At 31.3% G+C, this 18,701-nt stretch overlaps 1 protein-coding gene across 1 annotated transcript; it reads right to left on the bottom strand.

The window, feature by feature from the left end:
* Positions 1 to 6,642: 6,642 nt before the first annotated feature.
* On the bottom strand, positions 6,643 to 16,650 carry LOC132943673 (circadian clock-controlled protein daywake-like). The gene is made up of 6 exons (XM_061012716.1): positions 15,971 to 16,650; positions 9,809 to 9,901; positions 9,378 to 9,525; positions 8,352 to 8,485; positions 8,125 to 8,274; positions 6,643 to 8,040 (listed from the first exon to the last, which is right to left on the bottom strand). Exons 1-6 carry the CDS (start codon positions 16,098 to 16,100, stop codon positions 7,883 to 7,885), a joined length of 813 nt encoding a protein of 270 aa, XP_060868699.1. The 5' UTR covers positions 16,101 to 16,650; the 3' UTR covers positions 6,643 to 7,882.
* Between the last annotated feature and the right edge of the window lie 2,051 nt (positions 16,651 to 18,701).

The following is an 18,701-nucleotide window of genomic DNA, read 5'->3' as shown; positions in this document are numbered from 1 at the left end:
AGTTAGTTTTAAAAATAAAGTTAAACGGATTACTCCTATACAGTGGAAAATTGATTCACTCACATAGTCCTGCGTCACTTCAAGTTACTCGGATGTATTATTATTATCAACATCATCATCATCATCATCGTCGTCACTATTATTCTAAATATGAAAGCTATAAAAAAAACTGATCGAAACTCATCTGTTCAAACCACACCTGATGATTGAATATTTTCCTTGGGATTTAAAAACCACAGAGAAAACCAGATTCGATTTCTGATATATATACAAATGATAGGCGCCCGGGTGCCCAAAAAATTTCCCATTGAAATACCTAGATTTTTCAATCAATACAAATTCTTTTCTTAGTTCAAAGTCTATTTTCTAAAGTCATTTTTCTATAAAGTAGGTTTAACACAACTGGACTAATTCAGAAATTAAAAAATAAAATATATATGCCTTAATTGTATGATTATCGGTTTAAATAATTTAACTGATTAATATATTTTACATTATTTTATCAATGTTCTGTATTACATAATCGTACAACACACATCGTACAACAGTTATAGAAAAATATATAAGCTTGAAAAATTTTATTTTATAAAAACGGAAAATGCATAGATTTTTAAGTAAAAATACAGGTTGTCGATGTGAAACAAGAAAGGAAAATCACACTCTACTAGCATGCAAACTTCCTGGTTTCTATAGGTACGTTATTTTTAAATAAAAAATTATTATTACCTAATCAGACTCAATACGTTCAAATTAACATAACAAAAACATTTAAACATCACGTGATTTAAATGCTGGTTTCTTTATAAAAATATTAAGTAAAAGTGTGAAAATCTAATGGATGTTATAATTTTCAAAAAACAAGATAATATAGCTATGTGTTTAGCTATATAGTCTAGGACTGGTATAGGCTATATCATTATATTATGTAGATCAGTATGTATTAAGTATATCATCTAAGTATAATTTATATTTTTTATAAAATAAATACCAGTACTGTTAAGGGGTTAAAATTTATATTTATTAGATATTAAAAACTTAGAAATTACAAATCAGTTAGCTTATAGTTACGTAATTCGGTACAATTAAATTGAAATACAGATTAGCAGTTATAAACCCGTTGTAATGATCATGTTGGGATTGCACAAAAAAAACTTGAATAGAAATAAAAAAATTATAAATAGAAAAAATAAATAGGTAGTTATGCCAATGTTTTGCAATTAAAGAAAGTAAAACGAAAGCAATTATTTTACTAAATAGTTATTATGGTAACAAATAAATAACATTGAAATTATTAATTAATTATAGTAAGTACTGATTAAATCAAAACTAATTAACATTGCAATAAAATTATAAATTAAATGTATCAAGTCATAAGAATTTTTATAGCCAGTGTTAAGAATAAAAAACCGACAAGTAGGTAGGTATTAGCTACCCATTCAATTAAGTATACATTATTATTATTAATATTAATTGTACATACCTAATAAGTAATCGAAAGTCTGTGAATTCATACGGAAGTAATTTTTGAAGTCGTCAGGGTCATTCATTCTTAGTTAATTTATTAGTGGCATATGTCCAAATATATTTCTGTTTTTCAGCCAGTTTTTTATCCATTTGGATCTATTCTTTTTAGTTTTACTCGAGATTGTAACTGCAGCGATTGCAAGTTTTTTGGTTTTCGTAGTATAATAAAATTAGCACAACTTAAGTACTTAAATAAAATATAAATAATAGTTCATTTTTATAAAATAAAAAAATCTTTGTTAACATTTAACATGCATAAAACATGGCCAGGGGACACGTCCCTTGATGATATCTGTCAGTTCTTACACCACTAAACAGAGGTTCTGATCTTTCAAGGGTTGTACTAACAACCGAGAGGACAGGAATGTCGTGTTAGTGGGCAATGACTGCAGATCAGAATTGGGACATTCCAAAACTACCGATTAAACCGTCGGTTATGGATCGCGGTTGAAAACTGTCAAAAAAACTCTTAGTGTATGGCCTACTATTCGCTGATCTGTACGGTAGGTAGGTAGGTAATCGATATTCTGTATGGTAGGTGTCGAGTGTACCTCGCCATTGAGTAGCTAGGCACTTTTAAGAATGTGTTAAATTTGTATTCAATGATAAATCATTGCATACAACGAAGAATGATTCTGATCAAAGTCGAACTTTGGCATAATTCTGGTTTGGCAACCATCGATTTTTTTTTCCAAAATGTGTATTTTAGAATGCTTTACAAGAATGTAAAAAAAAAAGTCCGGACGAACTTCGTTTTAAAGTTATTGATGAAAATCTTCAAAAACTTCATTTGTTTTGAATTTTTTTAAATGTTTTTTTTCTAAACTGTGTATTTTAGGATGCTTTGTAAGAATGTAAAAAAAAAGGTGGATAAGTGGATGTCGCTCTGCTGTACAGTAGGTTACAAGTGGGTCACTGTAATGGATGGTGTTAAATTTGAATTCAATGATATAATATCATTGTATAAGAAAAACGATTCTGAGCGAAAACGGTCAGTCACCCTATGATATTACCAAGTATATTTGATGATATTATTGTGAATAAAGTAATTTATATATAACCTATTAACGTGGAGCCTTGTTTTAAATTTTTAATCCTTAGCCATAAAAGTTAAACATTTTATAAATTTTTAACCACAAAATAATTAATAAATTATAAATTTGATAAATGTTGTCAACATTTGAACTTTAAATGCTTATAAAAAAAAATTGTGCATATGAATTTTTAATATTTTTCAACTGCTATTAAAACTATATATCAGGAGTCTAATATTAAATTTTCACGCTTTTTTACCCAACAAATAAAAATTTATTGATATTTATAGAAAAAAAAACTAAAAAAATTGAAAACTGACAATGTCCGTAAACAGCTCAAAAATAGTCAAAATATTTTCAACATTTTATGGTGTATAGAAAATGCTAATATAAACATTCAGTGAAATTTTCAAGTATCTACAGTCATTCGTTTTTTAATTACAATAAAATAAGAAAATTGTTACATGAGAAATCGAGTAAATATCAAATGTTGTAAAAATATAAATTTCAGACGCTCATAAAAATTTAATTTAAGTTTCTTCTAGACATTTTTTTTTTGATAAAGGTAGACAAACTTATGAGTAATCTTATATTACATTTTCAAATCTTAGATTTAAAAAGAAAAATTTTTATGAATTCTCATCAAAATAATTTGCTATTTTTCGTGATTTTTCCGTATTTTGTCAAAATTTGAACTTTAAATGCTTATAATTAAAAACTGTGACTAAGGATTTTTAATTTTTTTCATCTGCCTTTGAAACAATAAACTAGGAGCCTTCTATTAAATTTTCAAGCTTTTTTACTCAACAGATAAAATTTTATTGATATTTATAGAAAAAAAAACTAAAAAAATTGAAAACTGACTATGGCCGTAAACAGCTCAAAAAGAGTCAAAATATTTTCAAAATTTTATGGTATATAGAAAATGCTAATATAAACATTCAGTCAAAATTTCATGTCCCTACGGTCATTTGTTTTAGAGTTACACCAAAAACCAAAATCGATTTTCTCGAAAACAGATTTTGCGTAAAAATTCCCGTTTTTCCTTAATTTTTCTTTTGTTTTTCACGTCGCTTGTGAAAACTACTGGGAAATTTTTACTTTTGACCCCCCAAAGTACCAACTAGATTCACTTTCCTATCAGAAAAGTTACTATTGAAGAAAACCCAAGCACTTTTACTGTCCTAAAAGGTGATGACAGACACAAAAATAAAAAAAAAAATAAAAAAAAAAACACACATCATTGTAGAATCAATACATTCATCGCTTCGCTCAGAATCTAAAATCCCGGACAAACTTTGTCTTGAAGTTATTGATGAAAAACGATAATCGATTTTTTTGTCCGAGAGCAGCGTAGCGAGCGAGTGGCAACGCTAGCACATAATGTGCTTTTTAACAACTTTGTTTAATTTCGAGGCCTACCTAAGGTTTTACATACGATTAGTAAATCAGGGGATATTTTCGATTTTTTTGTTCGAGCGATATTAATTATACCTAATTACTTTTTTTTTAAAAAAAAAGCGCGTCATACGAAAAAAATGTAGTTTTTGAAGTTTTTCATCAGTAACTTCAAAACGAAGTTTGTCCGGGCTTTTTTTTTCACATTCTTAAAAATTGCCTAACTTTTAGTAACTGAAGTTACATTAATATTAAAATGTTGACAAATTTTTATATTTATTTTTCGTTTTTTCACGACTATTTTAAAAAGTACTTACTGAGATTTTGAATAATTTTTACCTATAAAAGGTGCCAACTAGGTTCAATTTGTTACCTGCTTTCAAAGTTGATGATCAGATCTTTTTTTATACTAGAAAATGTGTATTTATAGACAAAAATTGTTTTTTTAAAAGACCACACTTTATTGCAAAATCAAAATCAATATATTCATCGCTTAGCTCAGAATACAAAAGCTGCAGTAAAAAAATTATAGTATATTGTGTGACAAGGGCGGGAAGTGAGCTATTTAGGTCCCGTATTTCGCCCAAGACTGAAATTGCCTTCCCGCACGAGCCACACATACTATTTTTTGTCACGCCTCTGTGTTCATCGATCCTAGCAAATGTAATGCAACAAATGAGGATCTATGCAACAACTAGCCTATTCTACGAAAACAATATTTCATGGAAGAAACGATTTGGTTTTATTTATTTTAAGCGTCATGCACGGAGGTCATAATATGAATATAAGATGTAACCAAATGTTTATGTTTTGTAATGACCGTGGTATAAATTTCAGTATAAATAATAATTATTATATTTAAATTAAATTAAAATAAAAAAATGTAATCACTAATCACGGCAAAGGTAAACGCACTATGCCGGGATCTTTGCAACAACCAGATTATTCAACGATAGAAAAATCATGGCTAAATATATGCGTCATGCAAGGAGATTATAATATGAATATAAGATGTAAGGACCGTGGTATAGATTTTAGTGTCTGGTTGCACAGTAGATTTACGTGATACGCGCGCCCAGCAATTTTAGGGATATCCGCTTTACAGCCCGCTGGACGGAAAAAGGTCGCTTTCCAACGCTTCAACCGCTATCGAAAACCATACTTTTGGTGCAGGCGTGACAAAAAATTTATATTAAACAGCACATCTAAAAAGAAAATAGTAATCACAGAAATTATAGTTGATTATAGTATTGAGCATGTTCATTATATCGTTTAAAATTAGAATAAATAAAATAATATTACGTATTAAGCACGATTTAAGATATATTATATATATCATACAATATATCTTATAGATATGTATATCTTAAATCATCGTATTAAGTGGTTTGCATGCTTGCTTACTTATCGTTAATGTTACTTGCATACTTATACTCGTCCTAAGGGTTAGTATATTCATCACTATAGGATAGGGGGCCAGGCACTCACCTTTATATTATATAATTGAGACGGACATTTACTACCTACTGCTAAAATACCAACCGGCTGTCGGGCTGTACCTACCACCTTAGGTGTAATGGTAGGCTACACAATGTTCACTATAGTCTATTTTTTATGTGTACAAAACAATAGTAAAGGTAATGACACGTGAATGGCCAACACGTAAATACGTAAAATATAAATATAAACTTTAATTTAAAAGCCGTGATAAATTTCTAATTTTACGCTTATAGCGGTTCAATTCAATTTCTATACATACAAAAGTGTTTCGTAACCTTTCTATCCGATTCACGCCCCCCCCCCTCCCCCCACACTGTGGATAGTACCATATTACTTTATAATTATAAAGCAAAATGCAATGTCTCTGTTCTCTTTTAATATCACAACCATACCTATATATTTTACTAAAACTGGTATAGTTATAAATTGTAATAATAAATTAAGAAGATTGGTAGCATCTCGGTACATAGATCGAATGTATGGACATCTTGTGTTGCGTCATACACTCATACCATACACAATATTAACGACAGTTCCGCTATCTCTATTTCAATCGATAGAGTGGCTACATTATGAAACTCTTGCAACTCTTTTATTGCCCCAATAAATGTTTTCCGAGATATAAAATCACATGGTAGTAAGAGCTATAAAAGTGTAAAAGTAAAACCAATAACTTCTTCGTTCGGAAGAAAATCAAAAATGCAATTTAAATATTTTTACACCAATGTACAACATAAGCAAAACATATACATTTTCTGAACATGTTGAGCAAATATGAAATGGATAAAAGAAATTATTAAATTACAATATATTACTGAAATATTTTATTTTGCCTATTTTTATGAGTTTTGTTTTTTAATATATCCCTTACAAAATGAAAAAAATCCATTCGTTTTAGAATAAATATAGTTTAAGGTAGTATACTTACTACATTGCATACTACATAAGTATTCATTTTTATTTCAATTATCTTGTTTTACCAATAACAATATAGAAAAGTATTTTAATTACCTAGATATCAATGTAACATATTATTATAAATTCTAAAAGTATAATTATATTACAATATAAAATAATTGTTTGTAATGGTTGACTTTATATTTAAAAATAATAAGATAAAAATGTACTTATCGTACGTTATATATCTTTTGATTGCATTCTTAATATTATAATTAAAACGACGCTCTTTATTTTTTACTAATTGGCCAATTTTAATTACCTACCACTAAATTTCCAACACGTATATAACCTGACCAAGATTAGATTGTGTGTTTGACCTTGTTCTTCTTTTTCATTTTTTTTTTTTTTATCACACATTTATCATTCAGGCAAATCTGGTGATCACTAACCAAGGTTGGCGTATTTTTATTACTGTGAAACTCGTACGCAATTCTCAATTATTTTAATAAAACTACCCCATTATTTAAAAATAAAAATTTATTTTAATCGTGTAAAAACACATATTTAAAAAAAATAATGAAATTTCTTTGAATGGAATCGAGCTCATTCATATAAATGATCTACATTGTAGTATCTATGTATTATAATATAATAAAGATTTTGAAATCAAAATACTAAGTAGGTCATTCTTGTTTATTATAACAGTATATTAATATTTAATATTGATAATTTGATTAAATATATAAATATGGAATTAAATAAATGAAACTCTTTTTCATTCAATCTACAAGAATACACGTTGAATATAACTAAAACTATACAGTAATATATGTTAATAGTTTTAATTTATAACGTTTCTCTTTCAATATATTAAGCTGTATTTTGTTTAACAAACCTCCATTAATAATAAAAAAAAAAACATAACATTTATATAATGGGTCGTAAACAATAATCTTAAAGAAAAGTTTTGTCCTTAAAATTTAATGAACTATATTTTCTTTTGGCACATTAAAATTGTATATGTGCAATGTAAAACATACCATTTTAGTATTGCACTGTCACCCGGCAGCGCGTTATAATTTTCAAACATTTTGCGTATAAAACACATACAACTAATTCAAAACTAAAATAATAATCAATAGGAGATTATAAATATATAAGTAATAAAAAATTGTCAATTACACTACTTCTAAAGTAACTATTACGACTTAAAAAAAACCCGTACGAAAAATACGATGACATAATAATATACGATATACCTATATTATGTATAATGTACTTACATATACAAAATGGCAAATATAAATGGTAAAAATATAGTCTACATAATAGAAATTCTATGTCAATATTTGTTCAAAATGTGGTAACTTAAATAAATATACGAATATAAAACTACATATATTATGAGAATAAGATTATGCGTATAATACCTAAATGATGCTTAAATATAAAACTACTCATTATAGTATTGGAAAGGTAAAGGAAAGTACAAAACAAATGATGGACATGAAAAGTTATAGGTTAAATTATTCGGAGTCTTTCAGCCACACTTTAAGTGGAATTTGTAAGAACGCGTTGTTCAAGAAATTTTTAAAATGTTTGCCAATGGCTTGCGAAGCGGCGGGTTTCATTTCTTCAATGATCTCTGCAGAATTTTCATTCAAGAATACGTTCATTGCTTCACCTGAATAAAATCATAAATAATTTAAAACCATATTTATATTAATATATTACACATTTTAAAGGCATGTATTTTCTGTGATCTAACCTATGACGTTTTGCATATTGATGGAGTCTTTGATCTTAAAATCTGATTTCTCCAATTTAAAACCAATGCCCAATCTTTCAGTTTTCATAAATTTCACTCCTTCTTTATTCACCTCAACTCCATATAATTTTGCTAAGGCCGTTACGTTTTCTAAATGCAAAAATGGTTTACATAAGCATCAAATTATTTCACCAGTTGTAAAAATGTATAATTAAATGTTATCTGACCGAAGGACGCCCAAAATTCTCCTCTACTTCTAACGGGTAATAGTAACACGTTTCCATTGACATCGTAGTTTCCAGTGGCTTCGATGTGTGGTATGAAAAGTCCCAAGTCTATGCGGTACTTATTCATATCACTCCTATAAAAAATAATTTGCCATTAAATATTAATATTCATATTCATACGCATATTATAACAAATTGTGTAACATACGCATTTGCATACACAAATAATAAATCCAATATAGAGATAATAAATGTTAATGACCTTATTCATATTTTTTTCTATAAGATGATGTTTAATCTAATATCAGTTATGCAAAAATTATCTACTTAAGATTAAAATTTAAAAACATATTAAGTTATTCAGTTAATTTAAGAATACGATGTATACATAATACAAACTCAATTATTAAATTTGAGTTTTATATGGATAATTTTATTCAACGTTTGAACTGATTAGGTACTCCTAACATATTATAATATACTACATTTTAACATTTGAAAGTATAAATTATCATGTTACCAACTGTATTGTTAAAAGTTAAGATAATACATTTCTCTAAAAATAAAATCGTTTAGGTTGTTACATAAGTTTAAAAAATAGTAAGTATATAGACTATTATGCACAGCTAAGTTGCAACCAATTATTTGTCATAGTCTATAATAGGACTACGACCGTACCGTATAATAGATAATATCTCGAGTAAATAATGAAAAATAAATTAGATTTTGTATATCTATGATTAACTAAAATAAAGATTTATAAAATATATGTTAGAGAACGAACTATATTTACGTGACTAAATATATTAGCGCAATTAATTGCTATTAAAAAGTTGTATTTTAAATATAATATAATAAAATATAATAAATACTAAATAGGTATATAATATTATAAAAAAATAACTATATTAACTAAAGGTACTCAAAACACTTATAATATTAACCACACTCGTTTAACTTATGTGTTGTGTTGAATTATTGAAGATTATTTTATAACAACTAGGCGTAAATATCATTCAATCTAACCTGACGTTTAAAACTGTATAATTGCTCGCGCCGTGTATAGTCATATTACTGAGTATGGCCCTCACCCTGACTGCACCATGACCGTTTTCCATTTGCATTTTTGGTATAACCAATGGTTCGATCGGAGGCACGGTAAGCTCTTCGATACCTAAGGACAAAAAATGTCTTGAATATTATGACATGTACGTCATACAGGGGTAAGTGGAACCTTTAAACAACATGAACATTGATCGAACAAAAAAAAAAAAAATGTCTGATATCGAGAAAGTCCCGTTATTTATGGGAAATTCGTATTATCATATGTTTCTCGGGGTAAATGAATATAATATTATTATTATACGTGCAACAAAATGCATTTATCTATTTCATTAACAATAGATGAAATAATATGCATTATTATTGTTTATGATGAACTTTACTATATACTATACCATCTATGAGGTAGGGCCTAAGATGGTTGAATGTTTCTTTTATGCAACTATTGAATTGAACGTCCGCTTTACGACACGAATGAATGTATTCAGCTGAAACAAAACAAATAATATATTATTTTTTTTGTTCACGTATTATAGAACATTACACATTGATGTTTGTGGTTCAAATTTTAAAAATAATACTGCTTAGTACTTAATAATAAAATCATATTTTTATATTCGAAGACGTATAACAATGTTGTATTATTACTTGCGTAGGTACGATAGTATGTGAACAAGTAAAACGACTTTTCCCTAAAATATTTTTACATGATCAAAGAATAACCAAATATGTACTGAGTTTATATAAATATAGTTAGTCATATAAACCTATTGATTTGTAGGTAGGTTAGGTATACATTTAATATGAACTTGAAATATAATTTGAGTATTTAATGTAATAATTATTTATTGGTATATTTTTGTTTATCTATTTAGGATATCAGGGATTGTAATCACTCGTAACCAATTATTATTCTATCTAGATGTACTGAGTGAAATATTTTTACTTATAGATTTTAGCTTATCTACAATAGGTATTAGAAACCAATTTCGTTCTCGTTAGATTAGTGCGAATGTAATTTAATTGATATTTCACATTATAGATAGGTACTCTAATAATGATAAATAAAAGATGGTAACCATAATATTAGAGTCTGGTTAAACTAATTAAAATCATTATTTCAGTTTTATTATTAATAGTAATTAATAACGTAATACACGTTGTTCGTTAACAATACTATTACATCAAACACCGTAATATAATTAAAATTAATATTATACTTCCATATTTATAAAACAATTAAATAAAACATGAGATTCATTATTTTAGCATCAGTTAGTCCTATTAAAATAAAAACTACAATGTTGAACCCTTTTTGCCTTTAACTACAAAGAGATGTCGAAAACACATCTTGTAACATAGAATTTTAAATTAATATTTAAGAAAAATAATAATATAATTTATAAAAATATTTTGTTCTTTCAATTAGTTACGACAGTCTAATTATTGAATTTAAATTTACAAGATTGAAAGTTGATTTGAAAAATATCAATAAAATATAAAACAAAAATTGATTGAAATAGCCTGTTTAGTTATTGTAAACATATTAAGTGTAAAAACCAAAATAGCAATGATCGTTTTGAAAACTACTCCCCATAAATGTAATGTTATATTTCTTATGAAATGTATAGTTACTATTGATAGTCGCTACTCGTTACTTATACAAAATATGATTTCGAAACCTAAAATGTATGATTATTTTTGTTAAGGTATATACTTTAATACTATACTTATAACTTATTTACTTTAATACTATAATCGCCAAACGTCTTTGTGATTTACTACTATTTTCACAACTGCCATTTGAGCCCATATAATCTCTTAACATTTGCGTCAGTAACAGAAATTAAAATAATAAAAAACTCATTAATACAAAAACTACTTAATATACTTAAATAGATACTTTATCTCAGAAATAAATGAGTATATATTAAATAATAAATCATTTCAATGTAATTTATATAATTCTTAATAAATAGACACATAACCCAATAGTTTGACGTATAATTACTTCATACTTGTTATATTACCAAATATACTATATTTTAGCTTATAATTAATAATTTAAACTTATTGGTTATTACCAGTAGTTGGTGTTAAGGTGTGTTTCCACTACATACGTGTATGTGAACGTGAATATATTGACCGGATCTGTTCGCTATGAACGTTTCCCATCGGTTAGATCGGTTATGATTGGTAACATATTAGTTACCTCATATATTCGTATGTTATCAATATAGAGCCGTGTACACGTGAAAAGTTGAACTCGATCCAATTTCATGGTATCATGGTTAAGCCTGTGGTAAGAACGTATATAACACTCTGGTATACCAAAACCTTACCATGTATACCAACCAATCACAGAAAAATATTTTTATGCACGTACACATCCACGTATCTAGTGAAAACCCACCTTAAGTGTATATTATGTTATTGTAGGTACACCACAAATTTGTTTTCTTTTCAATTTAAGTATAGCGTTAATTGTAGAATATTTAGACTCTTTTTGACAAACTTAGTGACTGAATTACCAAAGGTAAAGCATATTATTAAGGCACAAGTTTACAACCTTAATATTATTCATAGTTGGATAGTTTATAATACCACACCAAATAATGATGGTATCAGTCATCAATGTAGATCGTCATAAGACACAAAAATTATAAAAATCTTTCCACACGAAAAGTCAAAGTCGAAACTACAGTAAACGACTTCCATTGCCATCAGTAATTTGAATTCTGAACTACCGTCTACCAACTTTACAATGCAAGTGTAAGTAGGTATAGGTACCATTACATATTATACTTGTGAGTTATGACGAAGCGGGTGCTCAACATTCCTTTATTGAGAATCAAGACAGGACACGGACAGGACAGGATTCACGTTAAATTATACAGCACGCCAATACCTATTATTCTAATAATTTTTGCATATGGTTGGATTGTGTACTATAGTCTTGTAGTGGCGTGAATTTGACAAGAGCCTAAAGGTTATATTGATCATCGCCAGGGTCAGTCTGTCGTGCGTCAATGACCAGGCAGGTACCACGGATATAGATACTATGGTTACACAACGAGCAATAAAATAACGACGCCAAAATATGTTCTTATCAGGTTATATAATTATACGTAGTATCATAGATATTATAAGACTTATAGTATACATGCGTAGTATACATACAAAAAAAGTCACGGCATACTAGCGCTTAATAGTGGCTATGTAAGATAGTAGTACCATAGTGGCTTTAGAGGCGCTACTGGGCTGCGAATTTTAGATTTGTAAAGAACATTCAGCTCCGCTCAACGCTGTGATCCAATATAGGCTGTCGTGCAACCATAGTATCGAAATCCGTGTTAGGTACTATAAAAAAAAAAAAATGCTCAATGGACGTGTGGTTTAGCAGGTGTTAAACTGGTAACCAGTGACCATTGGGCAGTTTATGATGTCTGCATTGTACCAGAGGTATAGATAAACTAGATCGGGACATGATGTTTTGTAATAATTCAAATGATTAAAAATTTTCAAAAGTGTGTCTGCGGCGCACCCTTCTGAAGATCTACACACTCGGCGCCCATAGTAATATATATTATGCATTCGATTATTTAACATTAATAAATAAAGTGACACGCGTAATAGTTATGGCGGAATTACATACATTTAACGGTGTTTGTAATAAAAATTGTTAAAATTCGCATCTCCCGGTGGTACGTATATACCTTCAGACGGGCATCACTACTGATTCGCCCAAACGCATGACGCTCGTAATGTACACTTATAAAATGTATAATAATACCACACTAGGATTAGTCACACTCGTCTTCAATCCGACAGACCGATCGCCGCCGCCGCCGCCGCCGCTGCTATGCCGTGCGGTCGTTGGTTTCCTTTCCCACGGATTGCTGCAGCACCAGGTATTGAGTAATAACCGCGCCGCATCGTAACCGCGCGCGCTTTCACTTTCCGCATGTCCGGTCCGTGACCGTATTTCCGGTGCGTTTCCGGTCGGCGACTTCGCGATATTTTCGGTCAAAGAATTAATAACCACTGCCTCGTTGAAACAATTATAATAGGTAGGTATTCAATATAATATGTATCATACTCTGCGACCGTCGATATTTGCACGCTTTTGGCTCGGTTCTGGTCACGTGCCATATATAACAGTATGATTGTATGATACTGGTGTGGACTGTGGAGTATGTGACGTGCGCGTAATACGCAGTGGACATATTATTTAATGCGATCGGTTAAAATCGGTCGTATACGCTGAGCCCTTGACCCCGTTCGGTCAAGTATATAATATCTACACTACAATATATATTATGTACACACAATATACCGATTATATTATATTATTATATGGCGTGTGTGCCACGTCGAGGCAATTTTTAGTGCATCAACAGCTCTGTTGTACACTCTTGTGAGCACGATAATATACGTAATAATATCATTGTTCAACGGCGGTGAAGATTTCCGGACGGGCAGGGAGAGATAGACACTCACACGCCACGAAATGTAAATGCGGGTCTACAGGTTCTGTCGCCAGTGAAGCGTTGACAGTCGCACTGTGTCTGTGTTACTATAATAGCATATTAGCATGTCATATCATTATAATATCTAATATTATTAGTTCATCTCCGTATCCGGAGGAGAACGGCCCCGGCCGGATCGTCGGCGGAGAACCGGCTGAAGAGCTGCTGACCGAAAGCCGACGGTTATCCGCTATAATATTACTATTATCGTGTGTATAATGATATTACGTCATCAATGCGATAGGTGTGTACAAGCGCAAAAAATAAAAATTAAGCAACGCGCGCGTTATTGTCGCCCGCTGTTGGATAATCACTCGTCTCTGCAGTGGTCACAATGGTAATGTGGATAAGTGTACACGATTTCTGGCGCGTCACGCGTATATATAATAGTAATATAATACCAACACCGCAATAATAATATAATCTTTATTATTGTCGTATAATACGGTTGTGTGGTTTTGCACAACTCTTCGAACGAGTCCGCCAGACGGTAGATACCTACCTATTGCCTACTTGTACACAAGAGGCGTGTAGCTGTGTATATAGGCACAACAATGATTGTACAATACATTATGTGACATCGCGAGTCACCGAAGTTATAGTGACGAGTGATGACTGATGACAGGGCTACATCAGCAAGCCCCAGTAATATTACTTATACCAGGCGCCTAAAACAATCATGTCTATCGACTTTGCCGAAAGAAATACCTCAGAATATAGAATACAATTGATGCGTATTATATGAAAATACGTGAAAATGAACATAGTGTTCATAGTTGCTGGGTTTAGTGATTGATTATGCAATGAATCAACACTCAATAGTGAGCAAACGGTCACTCGAACACGATTAAATTTTAATAAACAATAGAATTAATCAATTTTTATGAAACGCGGCCTACGCCTGTTATAATATTGTTACGCCATTCCCTTGATACTATTAAAATAACTAAACGTTTTCATACAAATAAGGACACCGATTTCAAAAAATTCTACGGGGAGGTAGGTAGGTACCTCACTCATGGACGATCGTCGATCGACGACTGTTAGTTTATTCATTATTTTGTCCATATGTCCCGACTATAATATTATGTCGTAAAATGGTATCGGTTTGTTAAATAGGAAGTGAATACAAAATATAGTGACATCGTAAAATAGGTGCGTGTGCTTTCGAGGCGGTCGTGAATATAACTCGTAGAAAATAACACAGGTACGTCTTATCTGATGGTCGGTGCACTGCAGGACCGTTATTATATTATATATTATGTTATGAAAGTAAAACCACGTAATTATTATTACTGTTCGTCATTAAACAAACAAATCGTTTCACGGAACAGTCGCGTTTTATGTAATACATAATATTATGCAGTACTTGTACAGAAGAAAGATAAATATATATTATAATATTGTATACACACACCTATTCACCATACGTGAATCTAAACAAAAAAGCGTACTTTTTCGTAATGACTTATTAGTTATTAACTTATGACACCGAAGGTAGAAAATACATAACATACTTAGGTACTTATCAATATATTATTTAATAACTCCGTATCGCAGATCAAAATATGAAATCTAATACATTATAATTTTATAATATTATAATCTGTGGCCGTGTAAAAGCGCAAACGACGTCGTCGTAACGCAGCACATAAATAAAATGAGAAAACCCGTTCAAACTCAACAATGAGAGTTAGCTAATAGACCGATAAGTATAATAAAGTACTTTCTACGACAAGTTTCCTTGTGCAGGCGCGTACGCATTTTCATCGTACGACTTGATGCGTACTTGGTATACCTACATGTAATCATTACAATGAACACAGACTACAACAGCCAACAGGCTTAAATCTCTCTGAGCAATGAAATACAATAAGTTTGATATGTTATGATAAAATGTACATACAAAGTCCGTTCGGACGAAAGTCATTTACGTAGGTAATATTATAATAACGATAACATAATAAGACCACAAGAATTATTAAAATAATAATATTGTGTCGTTGCAATATTGGTATAGGTACTCACGTGTTGCGTTCACGGAAAGGACGGCTTCGGCGGGTCGGGAAAAGGTGGCGAATACCGTGATCAACAGGTACGCCTGGAGTGCCAGCGACACCGGACGATCGGCGGCGGCTGTGTACGATAGTGTCACCATCCTCCTAATTGCACGTGCGCTAGGGCTTGATGGATGTACGCTTTTTTTTTTGTTATAGCAGTTGATCGTATTGTGCTCTGTGTTTGGCCAACAACGCCGCAGTACGCAATGCGATTATGATGGTACTCAAATCAGACGTCTCTAGACCGATCGTCCCGCACTCATAGATGGATGCGCCGGCCGATACATCGCGAACGAGAGAGGAGAACAAATCGTTGAGAAAAAAAAACCGAAAACACTGAAATAACACGATAACGCGCGCTGAATGAATATTATACGGGTATGGCGTTTAGAAATAGACCGCCGAAACGGCGTAGAATCTATTTTTTTAGAATCTCCTTTTGGTTTTCTTCCCTATTCTGTGTACGATCGTTACCTACAGGTGAGCGATACGATGGCGAATAATAACTTTATTATATTATATTAGGACGGAAGACGGCGACGTGTTACGGTGCGACGTTATGACCAACGAGTGCGATCGGTTCGTCGACGATAGTGAAAGTATATCGCGGGGGCTCGTACGGACTGTCGTCGTCTGGTCGGTGCGCGGTAGTGTGTGTTCGTTCACGTCTCTCTCTCTCTCTCTTTCACGCTGACGCCTCTCCGTCTGTCGCACTGATATTTCTCCATTCTATCTCCCTTTGCAGTAAATCTTTACTATTATACACATCGTATTATTATTATGTCCCATACCCATACCCACCGCCACAAAATATACGATTTTATATATATGCAGTCGTCGTGGTCGCCGCCCGTGTGCGTTTTTATAGACCGTTGCGTAATATTAATAATAATAATAATAATGATACCTATATATGTGTAAAGCACATATTGTATATTATATCCGTGTGTGTCTGGGGAGTTCCGTGGCGTGATGTTCTTCCGCCGCCGTAATACGTATACCTACCTATGCGCGTTCGAAAAATAATGATAAATAACTCATTGGGCGGTGGTAGAGCAAGCCAAACAGCTATTATTATGTCATTTTTACCGGTCGGCCGCGGCACTCAGTGCTCCGTTCATCCATCATCCGGCTGACTACATACCTAGGGAATTATTACCTATATATATAGTTACGTCACTCAACCGTCCAAATACGTGGGTACCTGCAGTACACGAGAAAAACGTATTACGACGACAACCGCGATAATAATATATATATAGTGAACTTAATATATAGTACCAAGATGAGCTCAAGTCGTAGACGTATTATGTATTTATTTAGATGAGCTGCGACACCATTATTGCCTTGGTATGTGAAGGTGTCCGCAAGGAGGTGAGTAGGTGACTGCCGAAGGTCCTGTTTTCCTCTGTACATCGTATAATAATAATGTACTAATATAATTTTAATACTCACTATGATATCACTAATAATATAATATACTTACTCGCTGTACGCCTGTATATACATAATATTATAATATTAGTATCATAATCGACTGCAAAAACAAAAATAAGACATGGTCGAAAGGTACAATATATTTTTGTCGTGACAAACGGTTTTAATACCACATGGTTTTACTATCGTATAATGGAATAAATATACTTTGATACACTTATATTTTTATTCACCAAAGTACCATGACAATTAAATTTTTTTTCACAGGGTGGAGTTAATTTGATACCACATTAAGAAATGTAGGTATTAAAGTGGCCCGCAGCGTTGTGTAACTATAATATCAATTTAAAAAGATTAATATCATCTCAGAAATTTAAAAATTAAATCGTTAAAAAATTGAGTATAATTACGTGTAACTGAGATTATATTTTGAGAGTTTTATCGTAAATACTACATACCTAGTAGTAATCCGTAAAATAAAAAGTAAAATTGTAATAAAACAGTAAACAATTATCAAATAGAAACCCCATTTTAAGGTACCTATATATCTATTCACTATTGTACCTATATAGATTTTACCACCGATATTGGGACAGCTGCTCTCCCGTTTTATCGTAAAAACCACCCAGGGCGATGGGTAAAATTTTCACCGTTTACAAAACTGCGCAGCGCTTGCAATCCCTGTCGAAATGGCGTCCTCGCGGATTCACGGGAGTTATAGACCGGAGGGCCGTGGTTAAAGGCCGGAACGTTGACTGTTGTAATATTTGGTATATATATATTATATATAATTACAAGAGACATCTATATAACACGACGATGACGACTTACAGCTGTGGCGACACGGGTGACCGCATGGACGTGACCCAAGGACGTCACCGCTTTGATAATTTGTTTATATACAAACATCGTAGTGTTTGTCGATAATTTTCATGACAAAGCACAAGGTTTTCGCACTCTAATGTTTCCTATCGTCACGCTCAGAATTAGAATTGATTGCAGATTATTGTGGAATAGATGAGCTATAAGTTCTTCAAAACATAAAACACCCTAACTACTCGTCTTTATAATACGTTATATAATAGGTACACGAATTATCAAAACTTACATACCAACACTACAGCCTATCATATTATGCCTTAATTTTGAAGTTCTGGCAAGGTATCACAATTGAAAATTTAATAATTTAATACATTTTCAAACACCAAATAATTTTCAACATTTCTTCAAACGCTTATTAAAAAAAACTCTGCCTACGCATT

This window comes from Metopolophium dirhodum, chromosome 4 (genome assembly GCF_019925205.1).
Source record: "Metopolophium dirhodum isolate CAU chromosome 4, ASM1992520v1, whole genome shotgun sequence".
NCBI classification, from domain to species: Eukaryota; Metazoa; Arthropoda; class Insecta; order Hemiptera; family Aphididae; genus Metopolophium; species Metopolophium dirhodum.
This window is presented reverse-complemented; position numbering and strand designations above follow the sequence as displayed.